This window comes from Homarus americanus, unplaced genomic scaffold (assembly GCF_018991925.1).
Source record: "Homarus americanus isolate GMGI-L3 unplaced genomic scaffold, GMGI_Hamer_2.0 scaffold11022, whole genome shotgun sequence".
NCBI classification, from domain to species: Eukaryota; Metazoa; Arthropoda; class Malacostraca; order Decapoda; family Nephropidae; genus Homarus; species Homarus americanus.
Window position 1 is genome coordinate 14,207,859 of NW_024737068.1, and position 20,936 is coordinate 14,228,794.

The 20,936-nt window shown below is 37.1% G+C and overlaps 1 protein-coding gene across 4 annotated transcripts in view; it reads right to left on the bottom strand.

Annotated features, from left to right (window-relative positions):
• The window catches only part of LOC121872987 (FACT complex subunit Ssrp1-like), a 42,028-nt gene extending 30,431 nt beyond the window's left edge, over positions 1-11,597 (bottom strand). For all 4 annotated transcript variants that reach the window (XM_042376189.1, XM_042376187.1, XM_042376188.1 and 1 more), the window contains exons 1-7: positions 11,447-11,597; positions 8,336-8,521; positions 5,067-5,282; positions 4,105-4,280; positions 866-1,001; positions 516-619; positions 184-312 (exon numbers count right to left, since the gene is read on the bottom strand). In XM_042376189.1, the coding sequence (XP_042232123.1) occupies positions 184-312; positions 516-619; positions 866-1,001; positions 4,105-4,280; positions 5,067-5,282; positions 8,336-8,521; positions 11,447-11,509 (1,010 nt within the window). In that variant the 5' untranslated portion in view covers positions 11,510-11,597. The remainder of the gene's footprint in view (positions 1-183; positions 313-515; positions 620-865; positions 1,002-4,104; positions 4,281-5,066; positions 5,283-8,335; positions 8,522-11,446) is intronic.
• Positions 11,598-20,936: the final 9,339 nt, after the last annotated feature.

Here is a 20,936-nt window from a genome sequence, read left to right on the forward strand (position 1 = left end):
TCATCAAATCTTTGGTCTAAATTGTAATGCTTCATAAGATTTCTTCATTCTTTAACAAACTTTAAATCTGCACTCGAGTGGTACTCCAGTGGATTGCTCTCTAACAAGTATATATTTTATTACAGTATGATGCCATATCCAAATATTCTTTTCACATTACAGTACTGAACTCTTGATACTTACCCCATAAAATTACCGGGAGTGACAATCTTGCGGTTACAAATTCCTTTAAACATTTTACTTATAAGTTCAAACTGAGGTCCACTCATTTCTTTGTCTAAGCGGCCTTCATATTTTTCATGAAGCTCCTCTCTGTATAAAAAATAAAATAATCAGTACTGCATATGAAGGTATAAAAATGAAATATGAGATACCAGGCACTACATTTCAGACAGCCTTTGCCAATTTTCAAGTGAAACTGGCACCGTTATGAGTTCCATACTAGCCTTAATGCTTTAAAATCAAAGGACTTAGAACTTAATGTATATATGACCATACTTCATAATAATTCTTACTCTGAAAGTGGAAGTTCAAGGAGATCTGTGTCATCTCCAGAGAACAGTAAAATCAGGTACGGGTAGCGAGTTTGGCCTTGTTTGATTGGTGGATCCAAAGATACCTAGAAAAAAAATATATATATTCTAGCATTCATACCTTAAATAAGGATGAATAACAAAATATCCAAGTGATTTAAATAACAAAAACATAATCAATGATAGAAAAATCAACAAGCAAAATACTGCCAAAAGCCCTGGAGTCAAAGTATCTCCATCTATCACACACTATTTCTCTACTGTACAAACACATTTTCACCATATTTTTGCAATTAAGTGAACAAATGGTAACATATTCAATACTGACTTACCACAAAGAAGTGTTGTCGTTGGTCTAGGTGAGGCAGCAAGAACAGTCGCAAAACGGTTGTTACAGGGATCTTGAAATCAAATGTCTTACCATGAAGCTGAATAAAGCTTGGATATACCTTGATGTCATACCGACCACTGCAAGAATTTCATTAAATATATAATATATACCAGTATAAACCTGAAAAGTTTTATATTACAGCAAAATATGAATACTGTGGTTGTAATCTTCTTAAGTCAAAGCAAAATTGCAAATGCACAAGCTTTAAGGTCACCATACAAATGTTATAAGCATAAAATTTATCAACCATGTCTGGCTGATGCATTTGTATATTTTTTTTTTCATTTCAACAATATAGCATGCCCTTACAATTCGAGGATTTTTAATTCACGGACTTTGATTATTCGCGGATGACACCCTGGATGTACCCAAGAATGTCAACAGCTAGTTTTAAAGTTGGCGGCATTTTCACAGCCGGGATGGGGAACCCGCGAGTTTTATGGCTGGGCCATGTGCGCTCACTCCACCTCAGTGACAGTCCGGATTAAACACTTGTCCGTTTCGTGCATGTGCTATTCTGCTCTATTAACAATTATGCTCCTTGTGCTTGTGATGGCTCCCAAACACCCTCAACCAACTTCATCCAGCCACGGGAAGGTGCCCAAACAATGTGAAGAGAGAATAGAAGGTCATGTATTTCTCCCATGCGTATACAGGGAGTTCTGCTATAACGCGTGTTTTGATAACGCGAATTTGCTCTAACGCGATTTATGAATTCGGAACAATATTTGTATAACGCGAACGCTTGTTTGCTATAACGCGATTTTTGCTTACTATTTCTCCAATTTTGTGGTATTAACTGTGAATATGGTAAAGAAGAATATCTCCAAAAGGCGCTCTGATGATAGAATTCCCGGTGATTATCGTAAAAGAAAGGATATAACACTTGAAGAAAAGCTCAATGTTATCAACCTCAAAATCACCCTTCTCCCCCATCAAGTTACATTCATATTTTTTCAAGGTAAAGTGTTAAATTTACTGTATGATTTCATTATTAGATATGAATGTAACATTTATTTAGACTGTGCTATCCTTTGTGTTAGGCTAAATACTAAATTTTTTCGATTTCGAGTAATCTGCACCTAACCCTATTTTCTCCATAAGCCCTGTTATTTCTATTACGCGATTTTCTATAACACGATATTTTACAAGAACACAATTATCGCGTCATAGCAGAACTACCTGTACCTGGTTTTGCCTGGCAACAGGAGCAGGTAAGGGGAATAAGTGACTGCTAGTTAGCGCGTCGTTTGCAGTTATAACTCTCCTCACTCCCTGGCATATTTTACTGAATTTACTGTTATTATTAGTGTTTACTGATAGAATAGTGCTTAATGGTAATTAATCATGGCATTGTGGCTAGGTTAGCTCATCATTGTAACCACCGCACTACTGGGCCAAGCTGGGAGGTGTTATGTTTTTTCAACTCGTATTTTCGGGTAGATATACGTAACTTTCTTCATTTATTTTTACTCAGTTACATGCACACACCATCCTACATACATATTGTGAAAAAAGTTAAAATAAATAATTGTCCTTAGGGAAAGCACGTAAAGGGAGGAGAGCGCAGTGTAGCTGGTGGGGGAGCGTTGCTAGGGAATTGGCGTCCCAGCTGATCTTCGTTACCATGGTGGGGCAGGGAGTGTATGCAAATGGCGACTGTGTTAAACTTTCATTTGGCTTTTATTTATTGGTTTGGCAAAAGTATTTTCTTTAACTTATTTATTGGTATTAATTTTATTTATTCCTCACATTTCCTGTTACTGTACTGTATATATTATTTTAAGAAAATCATGGTTGTGAGGTGTTATGGTTGTTTTTCAACTTGTATTTTTGGGTAGATACATGTAACTTTCATTTATATTTACTCAGTTACATGCACACACCATCCTACTTACATATTGTGAAAAAAGTTAAAATAAATAATTGTCCTTAGGGAAAGCACGTAAAGGGAGGAGAGCGCAGTGTAGCTGGTGGGGGAGCGTTGCTAGGGAATTGGCGTCCCAGCTGATCTTCGTTACCATGGTGGGGCAGGGAGTGTATGCAAATGGCGACTGTGTTAAACTTTCATTTGGCTTTTATTTATTGGTTTGGCAAAAGTATTTTCTTTAACTTATTTATTGGTATTAATTTTATTTATTCCTCACATTTCCTGTTACTGTACTGTATATATTATTTTAAGAAAATCATGGTTGTGAGGTGTTATGGTTGTTTTTCAACTTGTATTTTTGGGTAGATACATGTAACTTTCATTTATATTTACTCAGTTACATGCACACACCATCCTACTTACATATTGTAAAAAAAAATTACAGTATTACACCACAATTACTGACATCCTGCATGCTTGGTTGGCTATGAAATAAATTTTTTAAGTTTGATCTACGTACCAACTCAGCTTGCGCTCAGTTGCCATTCAGGGAAGCTTCCTGAACGTAATTACCTACTTTTGTTTGTTTCATTTTCATTGTTTATTCATTTTATCATGTTGTATCAAAGTAATACTTGCATTGCTAAAAGTAGTGTACAATAGTTGTATTGAAGTGTAGTATTACAGTACTGGAAAATAATGCTATGATTATGTTATAAATGTATTTATTTGTGGAATTATTATTATTTTATGCATTACTTGCTCTACCAAACACAAAGACAGCCAGACAGCCTGGTGACCAACTGTGTGTGTGGTGCCGAGCACTTTTTATGAAAAATAATGCAAATAAATTATTCTAAATGAATTATTTATAGCAAATAAGTATTAGGATCAGTAAATATATGCATTACTGGCCATTCCAGACACATAGGCAAGCTAAAAATAGCTGCTAAGTGCGTAAGTGACCACAAGGCTCGCCGTCATAACAAGCTGTCCCCTAATCTCCCCCCCCTTTGCACTGCCAGGGAAGTATCTAGAGGGTCAATATATAGTTTTTCTTACTTCTTGTTTATTGTTTTATAATTTAAAAAGGTTAAAAATTATTTTTGGAAAAGTTGATTTTTCTCGATTTACCCCCGGGTGGGGGATAAGGCCAACGGCACCCTAACCCGGGCCTTAAAGGTTAAGAACGTCCTCAGGAACGGAACCCATTCATAACCCGGGGACCCCCTGTACTGTATTAACAATGGCATAACTTATGAATACTCATGAGAAAGATAATGAAACAGGGAAGACTATTCTTTCCATACCGTGGAGTGAGACATTGAACTTCCCGGAAGATAGCAAGAGCATCCCCAGTAGCCGTAATAACAGACGCTTTGGCCATAACCCGCTGCTGAAAACTTTCCACTGGGTCATCACCGGCTAATTCTGAGGTTGGAATGTGAAAGCGCATCTCCATCAAGTTTATGGCTGCATCATCATGCTGAAGAAATAAGACCATTCATAAGGATAAAATGGGGATCAATTCTCTACAGACAGTTAAAGCTACCAAAACCTCATGTACAAAATAATATATAGATGACATTATTTCATATCATATTGTTGAGTACAACTATTCATAAAAATATACTCCATTTTTTTTTTCATCTCAGGATGTACTATACTGTATACAACTTACATCTCTTCAACATTATCTTTTGCTTTTAAGTTTGTTAGCAATCATAAATACAGTAGTGCAGTATATGTACCTATAACTCATTAGTTAAGAGTCATTGCAAAAAGACCAGGATTAAAATTAATATTAAACACATTAATTTGTCCTCTGCTACAACAGTTCTGTTAAAGATGATTCACCACAATTTTTTTTTTACAAATTGTTTCCTCCACTGCTAGGGTGTTAATACCCTTCTCAAGGTTTAAATTCTGTAAGTGTTTGATCAATAGGAATTGTCACAGCAATCTCATTTTGAGATACAGTATTAACAGTTCACTTAAAATAATGTGTAATGAACATGAAGGTGGGTGCACAAGATGCGATTGTAGTAGATTCCTATGTTTGTCTTAGCTTATTGTACATTCCCCATGCCGGAAAAAAATTTACATTTTATTTGTGGAATCTAGATAAAAAAATGGAGATGAAAGGGAAGAATAATGGCAAGTGTCAACAGTTTGTTCTGTGAGAGAACTGCTGCTCTGGGACAAGGCCTTTCACACATCAAAATACGTACTCCACAACTATCATCTAAACATAAGCAGGTTTATTACATACCTGATGAAACTCAAGTGTGACTTCATTCTTCCCTGTAGTACAGCCAGACACATGGCTTAGGGGCACTTCAAAGGCTGGAATAGAACTCACATCAAATGAGAGTACAGCCCCTTCAAATTTTGCTGCTCCATAGTTCCACCCTTTTACAGAAAACTCTTTCTCAGACATAGTCTTGCTGTATGTGTTCTTGAAAAACTTTTCCAACTTTGATTGTTCCTGGTAACATACACAAATATTATTAATAATAAAGACAGTAGATTAATATGGAATATAACATTTTCATTCTGTTACTCAGATGTCTGATAAACTATGGCATGCTAATTTCTCAAATTTTATATAAAAAAATTGAAGCTTACCATCCTAGCTTGCATCACAATACAGCAACATTAAAAAACAGCTCTCAATATTTACATGTACAGCACAGCAAATTAAAGATTTACACCTGGGAGGTGTTCCTAGAAAACGAGACATAAAGGGACTGACGTATACAGGATAAGTCCCCGCCCCCCCCATATCCTTAGTGTCATAACTGGGGGATGCATTTCCTGGCCCAATTTTTGCACACCTTAGCCTAACTTAAACCTCAAATAACTAAATATTAGACAAAAATTAAATCGATACAGAACACAAATAAACACATACCCGGTAATCTACAATTTAAAAAAAAATATTCTGCCCCACATTGCTGTGGCCAGTGGAGATATCCAGCACCTCTCTTGTAATAGTAAAAAGAGCACATAGCAAACCTTTATGAATGAAACAGCTTCGAAACGTTTAAGCAACTGGTTTCATCCAAACGGCACCCTCACTATAATTCAAAGCTGGTTCATTCATAAAGGTTTGCTACGTAGTATGTTTACAACTACTTTATAGTAATACTACAAGAGAGTTGAAGGATGTCTCCAATGGCCACAGCAATGTAGTGGAGAAAATTTTTCCCCAAGTGTACATGGGTACTTACCAAAATAAAACTGACATTGTGATACTTTGGCAGTTGTAATTTCTGTAAAGTAATATTGCATAGTACAGTACTTGCAGAACATTTTCCACCCATGGTTAAGGGTCTTTTGAAAGACTGGTGCATAAATAATTATGTAATACTATTTGATGCTCTCCATCTCAGGTGGATACAGTGGCTGGGAGCACGGAATTTCCATTTCAAATGTTTAACTGTTGGCAGTGGTGTCACAAAACATTGTTTCTGGTACATGGTTCAGGTTTTTATCACTCAATAGACCAAAAACTTTATACTGTACAGTATTGGACATCCATACACGACTACCGGTAATAAAAAAAAATTACCACATACCTAATTTATTAACGACACATCATTGAAAGACATAAATCGGAAGGTAGTAGGCAGCTACCAAAAAGGGAGGTACTACCACCTGGGAAGATATTGGAAGCTTAATGTGTTGTCTAATGGTAGACCCTGCTGCCATATGGCATCATGAAAATTATGACCAAGTCCTAGGTTGCTGATCTGACTTTCTGCCTTATTTACACACAATTTCAGGGTTTCAATCCGTTCCACAGAGTCATTCGTTAACCGAATCTATTATTTCAATGGGATATTGGGTAATTGGTTCCAATTCACAGAAAAAGTACATACAAAGTACTGTATACCAGTAATAGAATTAACAAAAAATTAAATATAAACTAAATACAGTACTGTACTGCACAGTACACTATAAAATAATAAATAAAAAAACAATAGATTACTGTATTTTAACTTACTTTAAGGTGTGTATGTCGTATTACCGGCAGCTTTGTTTACATATCAAACAGCTGATTGTAGAGGCAGTCGATGATGACATGCCATATTCTTTACAGAGTGCATTAGTTCTAATGCCTTCTTCATGTTTCATAATACTGTAATTTCTGCACTGTAGATTATCAATATGTTAACTAAATTTCAGAATGACCAATAATTTTAATAAAAAAAATGCAGAAATATTCAAGAGACCAACTTTCTTGATATTTACTTCACTGGAAACAAATGTAAACATAGAACCAATTACTGTATTGGCGGACTAGCTGATCAGCTGATGCACACAACAAAACGTGTTTGTCGTAAGGATTTCGTTAATCGAAGTTTTGTTCGTTAATCGAACTGAAAATCCTTATGGGAGCTAATTCGTTAACCGAAATTTTGTTAATCGAACCGTTCGTTAACCGAGGGACCATTGTATATTGTTTCTCACTTTTGATTTTTTTTTCATTTTTTGTATTTCTTTATGGTTCTTTATTATTATTAGTGTTGTTATTGTTATTACCTGTATTATCATTAATATTTCATTGTTCAATTTTATATTTTTGTATTTTTACTATGAATTATTATTATTACAGTACAGTATTGTACAATTAAATTTTCGCCCACCAAGCCCTGATGTGGGTCAGGTGACCTGTGCCTGGGTGCGAATTTTTTTCCTGAGGATGTCTGTCATTTTCAACAAGCGGCATCGCGAAGAAAGAGCAAAAAAATAAATGAATACTTAATTCTTATGTCACAAACTTATATTTTTTAAGCATTTTAACCAATACAACCCACCTCCAATTACCAACAATATTGATTGTTCAAAGTGGGCAGGGCATTGAAGTAAAGGGAAAATGTGGGGTAAACAATTATAAAGAACACTAAATAAACCTTTGAAACCCTTACCTAACATTTTCTAACTTGTAGAAAGGTTAAGAATTGCTTTTTAATTTATGGGTCCCTCCTCTTCTGAACATTGAAAACACTATACCGTATTAAACACTGAAAGCACGAATAAGTTAAGCTATTTATAGTTTGAGATTTTTATAAGTTAGAAAGGTTTTCAAAGGTTTGTTTGGTGTTCTTTTTAGAAATTTACCCCACTTTAAACAACCATGATTGTTGGTAATTGAGGGTCATAACTCCATAACGGGTCATTCGTGATGGAAATGGTCAGATTCGTTTGAAACAACACAAAACACACTAGGAAATCATATTTTTGTGAGTCCTAAACGAATTTTTGCTGAGCACTTTATTACAGCTTATAAAATCAGTGAATAAATTTAAAACACAAATCAGGTCTTTACTTCCACCAGCGATCTGCAGCTTAAGCATATGCAATGATACTGCAAGAATAAAAAATAAAGATTATTTTCTACAAAAAATGCTATGCAAGCTGCCCTTGAATGTCCAGCTGCAACTTTCTAAGAATATAATAATACAAGTGCATATATTAATTTATTGAGAAATGAATCATAATCAATTCTTAAGTACAATATTGTACTGTACTTACTGATTCTTTGAAGCCTCCAAAACGAAAAAGACTGCCATTTTCAGTAAAGATTCGTATGCCATAACTTCCAGAAAGTCTTTGCCAGTTGACCACCTCAATGTCAGAAGAATTCAGAGTTTCTACTTTGCCAGTCTTCACATTGCGAAAGGTTATGCCCTGGTCAGTCAGCTTTAAGCGAACTGGTACCTACAAAACAATGAAAAAATTAACGGGTTAGCATTTTTATAATCATTACACTAAATGTACTAAATCCTTACCTTCCAAATAAATTTGGGACCAATAAATAAGGGAGCTCTGCCCCCTGCCCCCCCCCCCCCGGAATAGAAGTCATTTGCGAAGGAAAAGTCATAGAAGAAAACTGCTTCAAAATTTTCTAAACTACTGATTCCAATAGTTAAATTCCTAAGATTCCCCAGATAACTGAAACTAAAATAATAGCTAAAACAATATATTTTTTCCGGGGGATAACCTTTTCTTTTGGAATACATAGTGGATATTTAGTCGTGACCGGCTAAGTTCCTACTAATGCTATTTTACAGTGAGTGCTAGGAAGTTTGGTCAGGTTCTATTAGGTTCTATAAATGTCGTCTTTTTTTTAATAACATGTGGAAAAATTAACAAAATCAAACAACAACTTCTGGTTTGGTATGTTTATAGCTACACAATGATTGACTCATGGCAAAATAAATACCAAATGCCGCCAGTCACGGTCACATATCGTTCTCGAGTTGTTTGCCGGTAATGGACGATTAGCCAACCAGAGCGCACTCATGGTAAAATAATGTTAGTTGGAACTTAGCTGGTCATGGCAAAATATCCACTGCCTTTGGAATAGGAGATTAACTTGTTTAATCACCTTAGTAGCTCCAGAATAACAGAATAGCACCCAAAAATATCGATCAAAATATAATAGAATCTATTTATTTAATTATACAAAATGAGATAAATGTTTTAAAGGGTCAGTATTATTTTACTTTCAGGCAAAGAGCGCCCAAAAGTTTTAAACTACTGAAACACTTAGATCTCCCTATTCTGAGCATTTTGAACCCCATATACACCAGGCACAAATGGATAATAGCTTAATTGATTTTACATACTTTTCAGTCTTTGTCTCTGTGAGGAGATGTTATCAGCATGAAATCGAGTTAAGTTATGGATCACGCATGCGCAATATCAACTGACGTTATCCAGTTGTGACCAATGGCGTACCGATATCATCAGGCAAATTTTTTTCGACCAATCACATTTGAGTTTTTCAAAGTAAGTAGCCTGGGTATGGATTTGAATTTCATTGACCAGTCTGACAATGGCCGTGGTGGAGGTTGGTTGTCATTCGTGCTCCTACAACTATTTTAAGTTTATTGCCAAGTTTTACGAGAAAGACGATCATTCTATCCACTTCTAACTAAGGTATTGTACTTTCGGAGGTCAATGTGGGAAAAATGTCACCAGGGATCTGAATATTGAGTCATATATGGTTAGATAGAGAAAAAAAAAATATTTATTCTATAACGCTTCCATTGGAAATGAGGCATAGTGAAGATATAACTTACCTTAAGTGAGGCTTTGCTAGTTTGTCTCTTATTACAGTACCTTTTATAGTGTTCTGCATGATACTGACACTCGGGATTTACATTTTGGACACTTTACAGATGATGCAAGAACACCATGAGCCCTAAAGATATCAATGGCTGGTGCATCATTCTCTAAAACACGGTGAATAACCCGCCAGTCAGCCAATGTACAGCCTTCACACATAGTATCATCTTGAAACTGAGTGGGAATCGAAAGTTACCTTCACTGGCGCTTGAGTATTACGTCACATAAATACTCACGCTGATTTGCGCGAAAGACTATGACGTAAAAAAAAACTACCATAATTGACTAAATAAAAAATTCCAATTCTCTCAAAAGCTATAAATTTCTGATGGAAACGTCATAGAAGAAATATTTTTTATTTTATTTTCTCTATCTAACCATATATGACTCAATATTCACATCCCTGGTGAAATTTTTCCCACAATGACCCTTTCGGACATGGCTTTCCCCTAAGTTTTAAACTACTGAGACATTTAAGTTAGGTTAGTTTAAGCTAGATATACCGGTGGTCTCGGGGTGGAGCCCCCAGCTAGGGGTTAAGTTGGGTATTTTTGCATTTGCGCACACAACTTTCCTACCCGAAATCTATTATCATATTCGAAAAATATGTCTAATTATCAGATAATTTTCTTCTATTACATTACTGTAGCAAACGTATAATAACGGCGACAGCGTATCAAAAATCTTTCTCTATTTTCTTCCATTAATCTTCCGCCATTATTGCCTTCCACACCTCCCACACTGTGTGTCTCCTTCATAAATCATCACGCGCATGCGTTCCCGTACACGTCACGCAGCGAATCAAAAGCGTTTCTTTTTTTGGGCACCAATGAAAATGATTTTTGGCTCAATCAAATTCAATTTTTATTTTGGGTCTCATAATTCGAAATTCAAATTCATTTCCGACCATGGAGGTCTGCGATGGGTGTCACATCAATTATATGGAGTTGATTGCGCGTTTTGGGGGAAAAAACGAACAAGCAATAATTTTTTTTAGCTCTCATGGTGTTCTCCCGACCTCAGTAAAGTGTCCTAAGTGCAAGCTGCCCGCCTATACCCCCCGTTAAGCGAGAATCGGCGTCAGCAACCTGTACTAATTTCAGAATCCAACGATGAACCAGAACCAGGCCAATAAGGTAGGAAATAAGTGATTCCATCATATGTTAACAGTTAGTTAGGTTAGGTTAAGTTAGGTCAGGTCAGGTTTATATTTTTCTAGTGTTTTTTTGTGTGTATTTTGTATTCGCTTAACCATAATTTTTGTCGGAAAACGCCCCACCAAAAAACCCCCGAAACTAAAAAACGGGCACTTTCCGTCAAAATACACTGGAAAAACATATTGGTCAACCACTAGCGACTCATGCCCGAAGGTAAAAATTGACCAAAGGGTCTTGAACACAATTCCATGCCTTGTTAACACACACCACCTGGCTCAGTGTATACCTCTTCTATCTACAAGATAACTTGAACGAATTCTAACTACTCGTTAAACAACATGCCTTGCTAACTTACCATTAAACCACGAGATTCTATGGTTACATCTGTGTATTCTAAAACTGGTACTTCTTCCTTCATCTTCGTCAGACACTAAGGACACGGACTCACACAATGCTCTCCGTCTCTCCTCGTTTACCCGGGAAGCTGTAGTGTTGTTCTGATGGCAACAACAACAACCCATTATTAACCCGGGAAAACTAAATAAACTCCATTTACATGAATCTTAATTTCTTTATAAATTACATGTATATTTTTTGCTAATTATTTATGACAGTAATATATTTTAAAAGTATTTTATTAAATGAAAATTTTTGAATGTCCTACTACTCCGAGGTGTATGTAAACAAAGGCGGTAAATTCAAAACGAAATGTGCTGTACACACAAGACTTTACGCGCGTGTTATGGAGAGAACGTCATCTTGTTTTACGATATTGTATTCATATAGCGGTCTGGTAGCCAGTGTATTGGGCCCGTTGTTGTGTGTCTGTTTCATTAATGACATGCCAAAAGCTATATAGTCCTCCATACAAATGTTTGTGGATGATGCCAAGATGCTTAGGGAAATTGAGAATCAAAGAGGTTTTTTTTTTTTTTTGCAGGGATTAGCCCACCAGGGCACAGGTCATTGACCCACGTCGGGGCTTGGGGGGCGAAAATGTAATAATAATAATAATAATAATAATAATAATAATAATAATAATAATAATAATAATAATAATAATAATAATAATAATAATAAATAATAATAAACCATAAAGAAATAAAAAAAAGAAAAAAAGATCAAGAGTGAGAAACAATATATGTATGTTGTGTTATCAATGGTAAGAGAAACAATTGAGACCCTGCAATTGTGTGTAAATGAGGCAGAAAGTCAGATTAGCAACCTGGGACTTGGTCACAATTTTTGTGATGCCATATGGCAGCAGGGTCTACCATTAGACAACACATTATGCTTCCAATATCTTCCCAGGCGGTAGTACCTCCCTGTTTGGTAGCTGCTTACTACCTACTACCATTGGCTACTACCTACTACCTACTACCATTTCCTACTACCATTGGCTACTACCTACTACCTACTACCATTGCCTACTACCTACTACCATTGCCTACTACCTACTACCATTGCATACTACCTACTACCCTAGTTATTGGCATGTCACTTATTAAACAAATAAACAACAACGGGCTCAATACACTGTCCTGTTGTACCCCGTTTATTACGGGTACACATGACGATTTCTTACCATTAATCACCACATACTGCTTGCGATCATGGGGAAAGCCTCCGATCCACGCTTGGACATTTCCCCGAATCCCGTACCCTTCCAGTTTAATTCTCAGCCTTTCATGGGGTACGCTGTTGAAAGCCTTGGCAGAATCTAGGTATATATTGTCGATATTACCACCCCGTTCCGGAATTTGGGTTCAAACAACAAGTACTTTGAGTAATTGTATTAAGCAGGAGCGTCCCGGCATAAAACCGTGTTGGCAGTCCTTTACAAGGTTGTTTCGTAATAGATGTTCCATCATGACATCTCCTGTAATGCTCTCAAATACGTTACACACTATACTGGTCAGGCTCACTGGTCTATAATTATTCGTGGAGTGATGATCGCCCTTCTTGAATATAGGACACACATAAGCCATTTTCCAATCATTGGGGACCGTTTGCTCAAACATAGTAGTAATCAGTATTGTGCTTGAGCAGTTGTTTCGCGTTTGTAATATACATTTTCAACTGCAATTGTGACAGGATTTAAAGATAACTTTCAGTAAAAAACAAAAATCTCATTAATTTAGTGGTACTGGGCATTCACTCTACAAAATGAATTAGTTGCCATACTCACAGCCAATAAATCTATTGAAACCACTGTCACTGACAGTTTTATCATCAATGATTCTCTATCCTCTCTACTTGCCCTTGACACCGTCAACTAAGTTCTCACGCGCTTGTCTCTGAAGCCAGACACAAATATGCGTACCCTGTTGACTGGGGTGTCAAGGTCAAACTGTTGTGGATCCCCTCTCACATAGGCCTCAAAGAACATGGCAGAGTTGATGCCCTCGCCAAATTCGCGTCTAACAAAGCCACTGTTGAATACAATCTGGGTCTGTCAAAACGAACCCTTAAAACTATAATTAGGAAGGAATTTACTGATAAGTTTGACGCAAGCAGACAAGTGCAAACAGGCACTAGTCAATCCATTGTTTACCATGATGAGATGTATCAAGTGAAACATGCATATGGAGCAAGTAACAAGATCACTAGATTACAAGATGTTGCAACCGCGAGACTAAGGTTAGGATATAAGTACTTCTGGCAGTATGTCCCTCAAGAAGAAGTGAACAAAACTAAATGTAAAGTGTGTGGCCAGACATATGGCCACACACTCGAACACAACGTCCTCGACTGTGTGAAGATAGAACCTTTCAGGGACAGGTCCAAGCACACTGTGCGTAAAATGGCATAACACTTTATCTCTAATGGCAAGATAGCCGACATATTAAGATTGTATCCACTTTTTTGCACTTAGTAGCTATATCAGTTCCCATGTATAGAACCAAACACACAATGTGCTTGAATACCTCTTACGCAAATGTGAATAACAAAGTGAGCGGCCAGACATACTGTACTGCCTCACACTCCTGTACTCATGCAGTTGCGAAAAAGTTATCCTCTATGTACAGAACTAAACAAAGAATTTATTTGAAATACTGTGTAACATTCAGTGCCTTAATATCCTGACCCTTTGTGAACTCTACTCTGTAATCCTTATGCGCTACCGCCCACAGGATGAGTATGGGGTGCACAATAAACTAGCCATTGTAAGTGTCAAAATTAAAATAAATCAAATTAAATTATGTTGCAATAACTGAGATGTCTAGCAATTTTCAGTTATGTAAAAAAAAAGCTGAGAAACGTAAGCAATTTACAGGAACCTCTAAACTTTTGGAGGACGTTGAGACGGATTCATTAATATTAGGCTTCGGTGTTTGAAGAGCGAGGAGCTGTTGGTGAAGAGGAAGGTTTAGGTAGTGAATGTGTAATAATGATGGCGCCAAGGGTGAACTGGTTCTAACTGCGTGATTCAGGGTATTATAGTTTAATTTCTTTCTTGTTTTCTTTGTCAAAGTGACTTGTGCTACTCGAGACAATGCGACTTCAACAATGATGTCACAACCAGGAGAAAAATAAGATATTCTCACCTCTCGTTTCGAAAGGTTAAACCTGCTTCCTCTGTTCCTGCGACCTTTCTTCTTTTTGTATTTAGTTTCTTTTTGATGATGCACCGACCGCTGCGTGACTGAAGAACAAATTAGTACCCACCACTGACCTCACATAACCCGCGGGGGCCGGATACTCAAAAGCATTGACAATGATTATATTGTATTTCTCAGTTAACTCTAAAAGTCAATCAAAGATGTTGTAAGTCTTCTCTGTAGCGATAATCAAAACAAAATACCCGCCATCTTGAGACGTCACATATTGTATCTGGAAGCCGTAATTTACAGGACCTTCGGAGCTCCTGTAACGGAATAAACCCCGAACTTTAGCAACATCTCTTGGGACTCGAGCTCGAACCGCAAACCGCACTTAAAACCGAGTCCCAAGCGTTATTTTTAATTTGGGCTGTGTTTTGTTGTCCAATTTCCCCAACGCAGACTCAGATCAGGACAATGCGGAGAAGTTGAACAAATTCTTTTCCTCGGTGTTCACAAGAGAGGATGCGAACAATCTTCCTGCTTTTGAGGAAAGACGATTTGACAGCGTTGACACACAATTTGTTCTAAGAAGAGGGTATAAGAATTAAATTGTCAAAGCTAAAGGATCATAAAAGCCCGGCCCTGGCATGGTGCATCCCAGAGTGCGAAGAGAGTTGTGCAACGAGCTTGCTGGGTCCCTTAAGATCCGGTTATGTAAATGCCTGGAGGAGCAAAAGGTCCCCAGTGAATGGAAAATGGCTTATGTAAGTCCTATATTCAAGCAGAGCAATCGTCACTCCACGAATAATTATAGACCAGTGAGCCTGGCCAGCATCGTGTGTAACGTACTAGAGAGCACAAGAAGAGTTGCCATGATGGAACATCTAGTACGAAACAACCTTGTAAAGGACTGCCAACATGGTTTTATGCTCCTGCTTGAGACAATTAATTACTCAAGGTGCTGGAAGTTTTCACTCTAATTCTGGAACTGGGTGGTAACATCTCGATTTTGCCAAGGCTTTTGACAGCGTACCCCATGAAAGGCGAGAATTAACCTGGAAGGGTACGGGATTCAGGGAAGTGTTCTAGCGTGGATCGGAGACTTTCTTCATGATCGCAAGCAAAGAGGAGACGCGGAAACTAAGTTCGGTCAACTCCTGTGGGAGAGAATGAAAATCCTACTTTGCTTAACTCTTTAGAAGGCAAAGCATCCCTTAGGTATTTTATTCTGGCTAACTCCAGATGATTTTATTCAACTGGAGGGTTAAAGAGAGAAACTACCTCCTCGAGCTTGTGTATATACGAGTGTTAATATCTTACGATAACAGTATGTAACTAAGCAAAATATTCTCTTTCATCAGCCCCTCTTTAAGTTTTTTGGGTAGATAAAAAGTCCTAATAAAAAAAATCTATTAAAAAAGAATCTGTAACATTTATTATTATATTTATTAGAAGCGGCCACTGCTCTTGGTTAGGCAGTATCGTTAGATTTTCATATTTCCATCCTCTGTCCTGGAAGCTTCATTTAATGGGAATATTAGGCCCTTTGGGAAAGGTGATGGCCCTATCCAATCTTACCTCGTGAAAAATGCAGGATAGCGCCTCGTTGCCTTCATCTGTTATGGCGCCAAACTATCCGCCGTGTCGTCTGCTGCCTACCATGCTCTCGCTCACGGGTGCAAGTCTTTGTTAAAACTGTAACCTTCCAATCAATTTAGAGTTGGATATAATTACAGGAGTTGATTTTATCATGTCATTTAGAATTAAACTATACCTCTATTTTTAAGAATTTCGAAAGAAAGATGATAAACGTACTAATTTGAAAGTCCACTTGCCCACTGTTTCGGACACTGGGTGTGGCTGCGCGCAAAGGAACTCCTCGATCAATATCCGCGTTGAACGTGTGTGTTGTGTTAGTTTGTGTGTGTGTGAGGGAGTACTTGAGCTTATTTCGGAATCTTCAGGTCAGTAAGACAAGGTTGTCATGTATTTACCTCATTATTTACTCATAATTAATCCAACATACCAGCACGGAGGTAAGGAAGAGCACATAACCCGAGTGTGAGGTAGATGGGGAGTCCTATGACCGTGTTGTTTATTTTGTGGGCGTGACGTCAGTAAATTTGTTCACAACCACCATGCACATATTGAGATGATTGTTATGATTTAATTGTGTAGAATCAAACTGTGAATCGCTGGCATAACAAACGGGGAAACATCTAGTAGCACACGCTCTCAAGATTTCGTATTGGTTGATTTACAAGACGTAATAAGAAGATAAAGGAGGGTTTGATTGTAGAAAGAGTTTGTTTTGGTTCGAGACATGGCACCTTCTGGACGTCAGATTCACAATATAACCTTAAAAAAGTAGGTTTAATTATCTTTAATTCTTACTATACCGTTATGAGGTAGAGTCAATGCATGTATCATTCTGCTATGGCACTTGATACGGGTGTCAACAGTGACCGAAGTGAAAAATGAGTGCCCCCAATGATACCTTCGATTCTTAGGCTCCAAGTACATTCTAGACACGCTCTTTTTTAAAGATGTTGTCTGGTTATGGTAAATGGAATTAGGTGGAAGATAGGTACTTGGTTACTAAAGAAAATATACGGTACTGTTGGAATTGCAAAATTCAGAGTGCCACCACATCTTATATATCATAAATATTTTGATGAATATTGTTTATAATATAAACATTTTATTTAAGATATTGACTCATTCAAATGAAGGGAATATATATCCTCCCAACCATCAAACCATCTTCAAGACGTGTGAAGAAAGTGCTGCCAACCCTCCAGAGCATGGCGTAATGTTTACTTTGAAGACTTGTGTACCACGGTGATGGTAAAGAACACACCCTCTGTTAAGTGAAGAAAAGGCATATGTAAATAACCCCTGTGCTGTATCGAATAATCATCCCTCAGACACGTTTGTTCACCGAGTGTGTGTGTGTGTTTTACAGGTAAGGATAACTACATTTGGAATTGATCACGACAACCCCACTATAGTCCCGATATACTGACACTTGGTTAAGGAGTATATTTGACTTTCATTCACATAATCAGATAGTTTGATTAATGATTTATTTCAGCCAAAGACTGGATAAACATGGGGTTGTTTAGTGCATGTATTATTAATTCTGTGCTAAAGCCATTATGCATTTTGTCTTACTAAAGATTTCAATTTCGTTTAATCATGTAGAGAGATTACCATATGTTTGTATGTGAATTAAACATTGTGAATCATTTGGAGAGTGCCTGTGTGGTTGTAGGTAATGGTTCGTGTTGATCAGGTTGTGGATACTTGATCTAGTTGGTCCAGGTGGTATAAGGTTGTTGTAGGTACTTGTATGCAAGTTGGTGGGTGGTGTTGCATGCTTGAAGACCGGAGGAATTAGTTTTCCTTTTTACAAGAATCATGGAACTTGCTGATTGAGACTTTTTTTTTAGTCTTACTGCAATCATCAATACAAATTTTATAATAATTCTTGCATTTTTCTTGCCCTTTTTATTTTAATTAAATTTATGCTGTTGTTGTTCTTAATTCGTACATTGTCTCCTGAGTGGCCGACTGGTGGGATGACTCACACATAATCCTTTGAGTGGCCGATCCTCCCCACACACTGTTTTCTGACTGGCTGACTCGTGGGGTGAGTCCTCCGAGTGCTTGACTCTAAGTCTTAGACACTGTCGTCCGAGGGGCTGGTGAGTCACTTAGAGGTGCAACTTTAGGACAGGGTCAGGTAGTAAAGCCAGGGCGACAGTCGTAACACTCCCGAGATGTCAAAAATACAACTAGATTCTTTAGAAGTAGAGACATAACTAATGCATAAAATATGTTACATTGTGCTAAAGGCTGTACTCACTGTGGCCCCTGAACTGTACTTACTGGTACTGTGCTTCCAAACTTGTTCTTGCGGAGTTACCGGTATCTATTTCCCAAGTTGTCCTTATGGGTGTCTATTTCCGACCTTGTTAGAACTGGTTTCTTTCTCCCAACTTGTTCTTAAAGGTATCTTTCAACTTTACTGACTGTCATATAAAACTTGTACTTAATGTTTACTGCTTACACGTTTTTTATTAAAACAAATAAACAACTGGTCCGGTAAATTTGTGTAACTGTTTGGGTCAATTGTGTAGTGTGTTGTACCGTACTTCACCACTTTCTAGAGGTTGTGTTATAGTGTTGGTTACGTTCCTGTACATTACGTCGTTATCCTGCGAGATCCACGCAAAGAAACTAGGAATTTATTGCACAGTATAATAAGAAATCTTGCATGCTATATTTAGATATCTAGCTCTGTTATAATTTTAAGAAAAGTTGGAGAATTTATTGCAATCGGTGGAGTTGCAAATGTTGATAAGCCCTATCTTAATATCACTTTATTCACTTGTAATTAGCATACAAAATTTCTCGTGTTTTTTGTCATGCTTGATAGATTAGATTTTTTACCTGTCAGTTTATTCCATGTTACAATTTTGTAATTAAGAAGATTTGTAACCAGGTGAGAAGGTTGGGTCAACTTACACTCTGACCTGACTACCGACCATTGCGGTGCTTTTTAAAGATTAGTAGGGTCATTACCTAATACCTGACCATTGTGGACCTGATCTCACCCTCCTCTGTATGTATATACCTTGTTTTGCACTTCTCCTTAGTCTGTACTCACCCCTGAAGATGTGAATTACACGAAAGCGCTTGGGAACTTCGTGTTTTCTTCTTTCCTTGTGGTTATTAGCATATACCTGGATCACGCGCACCCACAGTGATTTACTTGCATATATATATATATATATATATATATATATATATATATATATATATATATATATATATATATATATATATATATATATATATATATATATATATATATATATATATATATATATATATATATATATATATATATATATATTTGAATGTGCCGTTTGGTCGGTTGACAAAGGAGAGGCCTGTTGTATTGTTAACTCATTATTATTATTATTGTTATTATTATTATTATTATTATTATATATACGTTGTTTGCGTAAATATTTTCACATTCACACATATAGTTAGTATTCAGTTGTTGCCACAGAAGGTCCACAACCAGACCATCTGCATATCAAACAGAAAATTCGTATCTGCAATTCTAGGCGAATACACAAAAGTTACACATTTACTTAATAAAATATTCACGCTGTTAAAAGTTATAATCAGGATATGACTCACTGAAACTCTTCACTCTGGCATCAGATGTTACACCTAACTACCACATAATGCTTACCTGGACACCTCAAGTATATAAAGGAGGAAATCGGTAGTTGCAGTGTCAGGCAGAACGTGGCAATTGGGGCATGGGTATAAACAGTGTAAATTATTATTATTGAGGGGTGGGGGTAGTCTTGTTATCCTTTCTTTTTCCAGTCACAGGCTTGAGTTTCCGAACTGACTTACCTGACTCGTCTGGTGCGGGTGTGCTGGTTTATCTCATTTGGGGTCGATACTGCTTCAGTTTGGGAGGGAGTGAACTTCTGACCCCGATTGTACATATGTTAAACATCTTCTTTAGTAAACAAATATTAGGTAAATAAATTAATAAATAAAATAACCAGTAACTATTTTCATCACTGTAGTCAAGAAATACCCCATATTTGGTCTGATCTCAAGCTTCACCTCATTTACCTCTATCCCAGGGTAACAGTTTAAATATCGCCCGAGACATTGTAGGTGTAGACTGTAGAGGGTCGTTTGGTCTGGTATGTAAGGTGGGGTTTATTGCTGCTCCTCTTAGCTTAGGTATGTCCAATATCCCCGATGCTGATGTGTACGGCTTGTGTTTCTCTTTAACTTTCGCTGCTGGAGAGTTTTGTTCGTGTACGCAAGCTCTGAGGCTCGTGATTTTCGTTAATCCTTGCGGCTGGAGACTCACTGCAGCCACGGGCCAATATGTCCCCTTCGACTGAACAACATCGGCTCAGTTTAATAATACAATAAATAAATACTTCCGACTGCCTTTGCATATTTTTTAAAGATAGACGAATAACACGTCATTGAAATTCATGTATAGTACGTGGGACTCCCAGTCTCGCAACACAGAGACGGGACACGTATTAAATCCCTTGAAGATATAGTTAGAGGGAAATAAACAGTTTTCTTCGCCACCTGTTTAACCATATTTTTACCAGTAATGCAACTAATAAACTACATTTCTCTATTAAGATGCCATGTTTTCTATCACTTCTTTCAAAATTAAACTAACAAAGAAATAAAACTAATTTTCAATCAGTTTCCCTCATGAAAACTCTTCGTAAC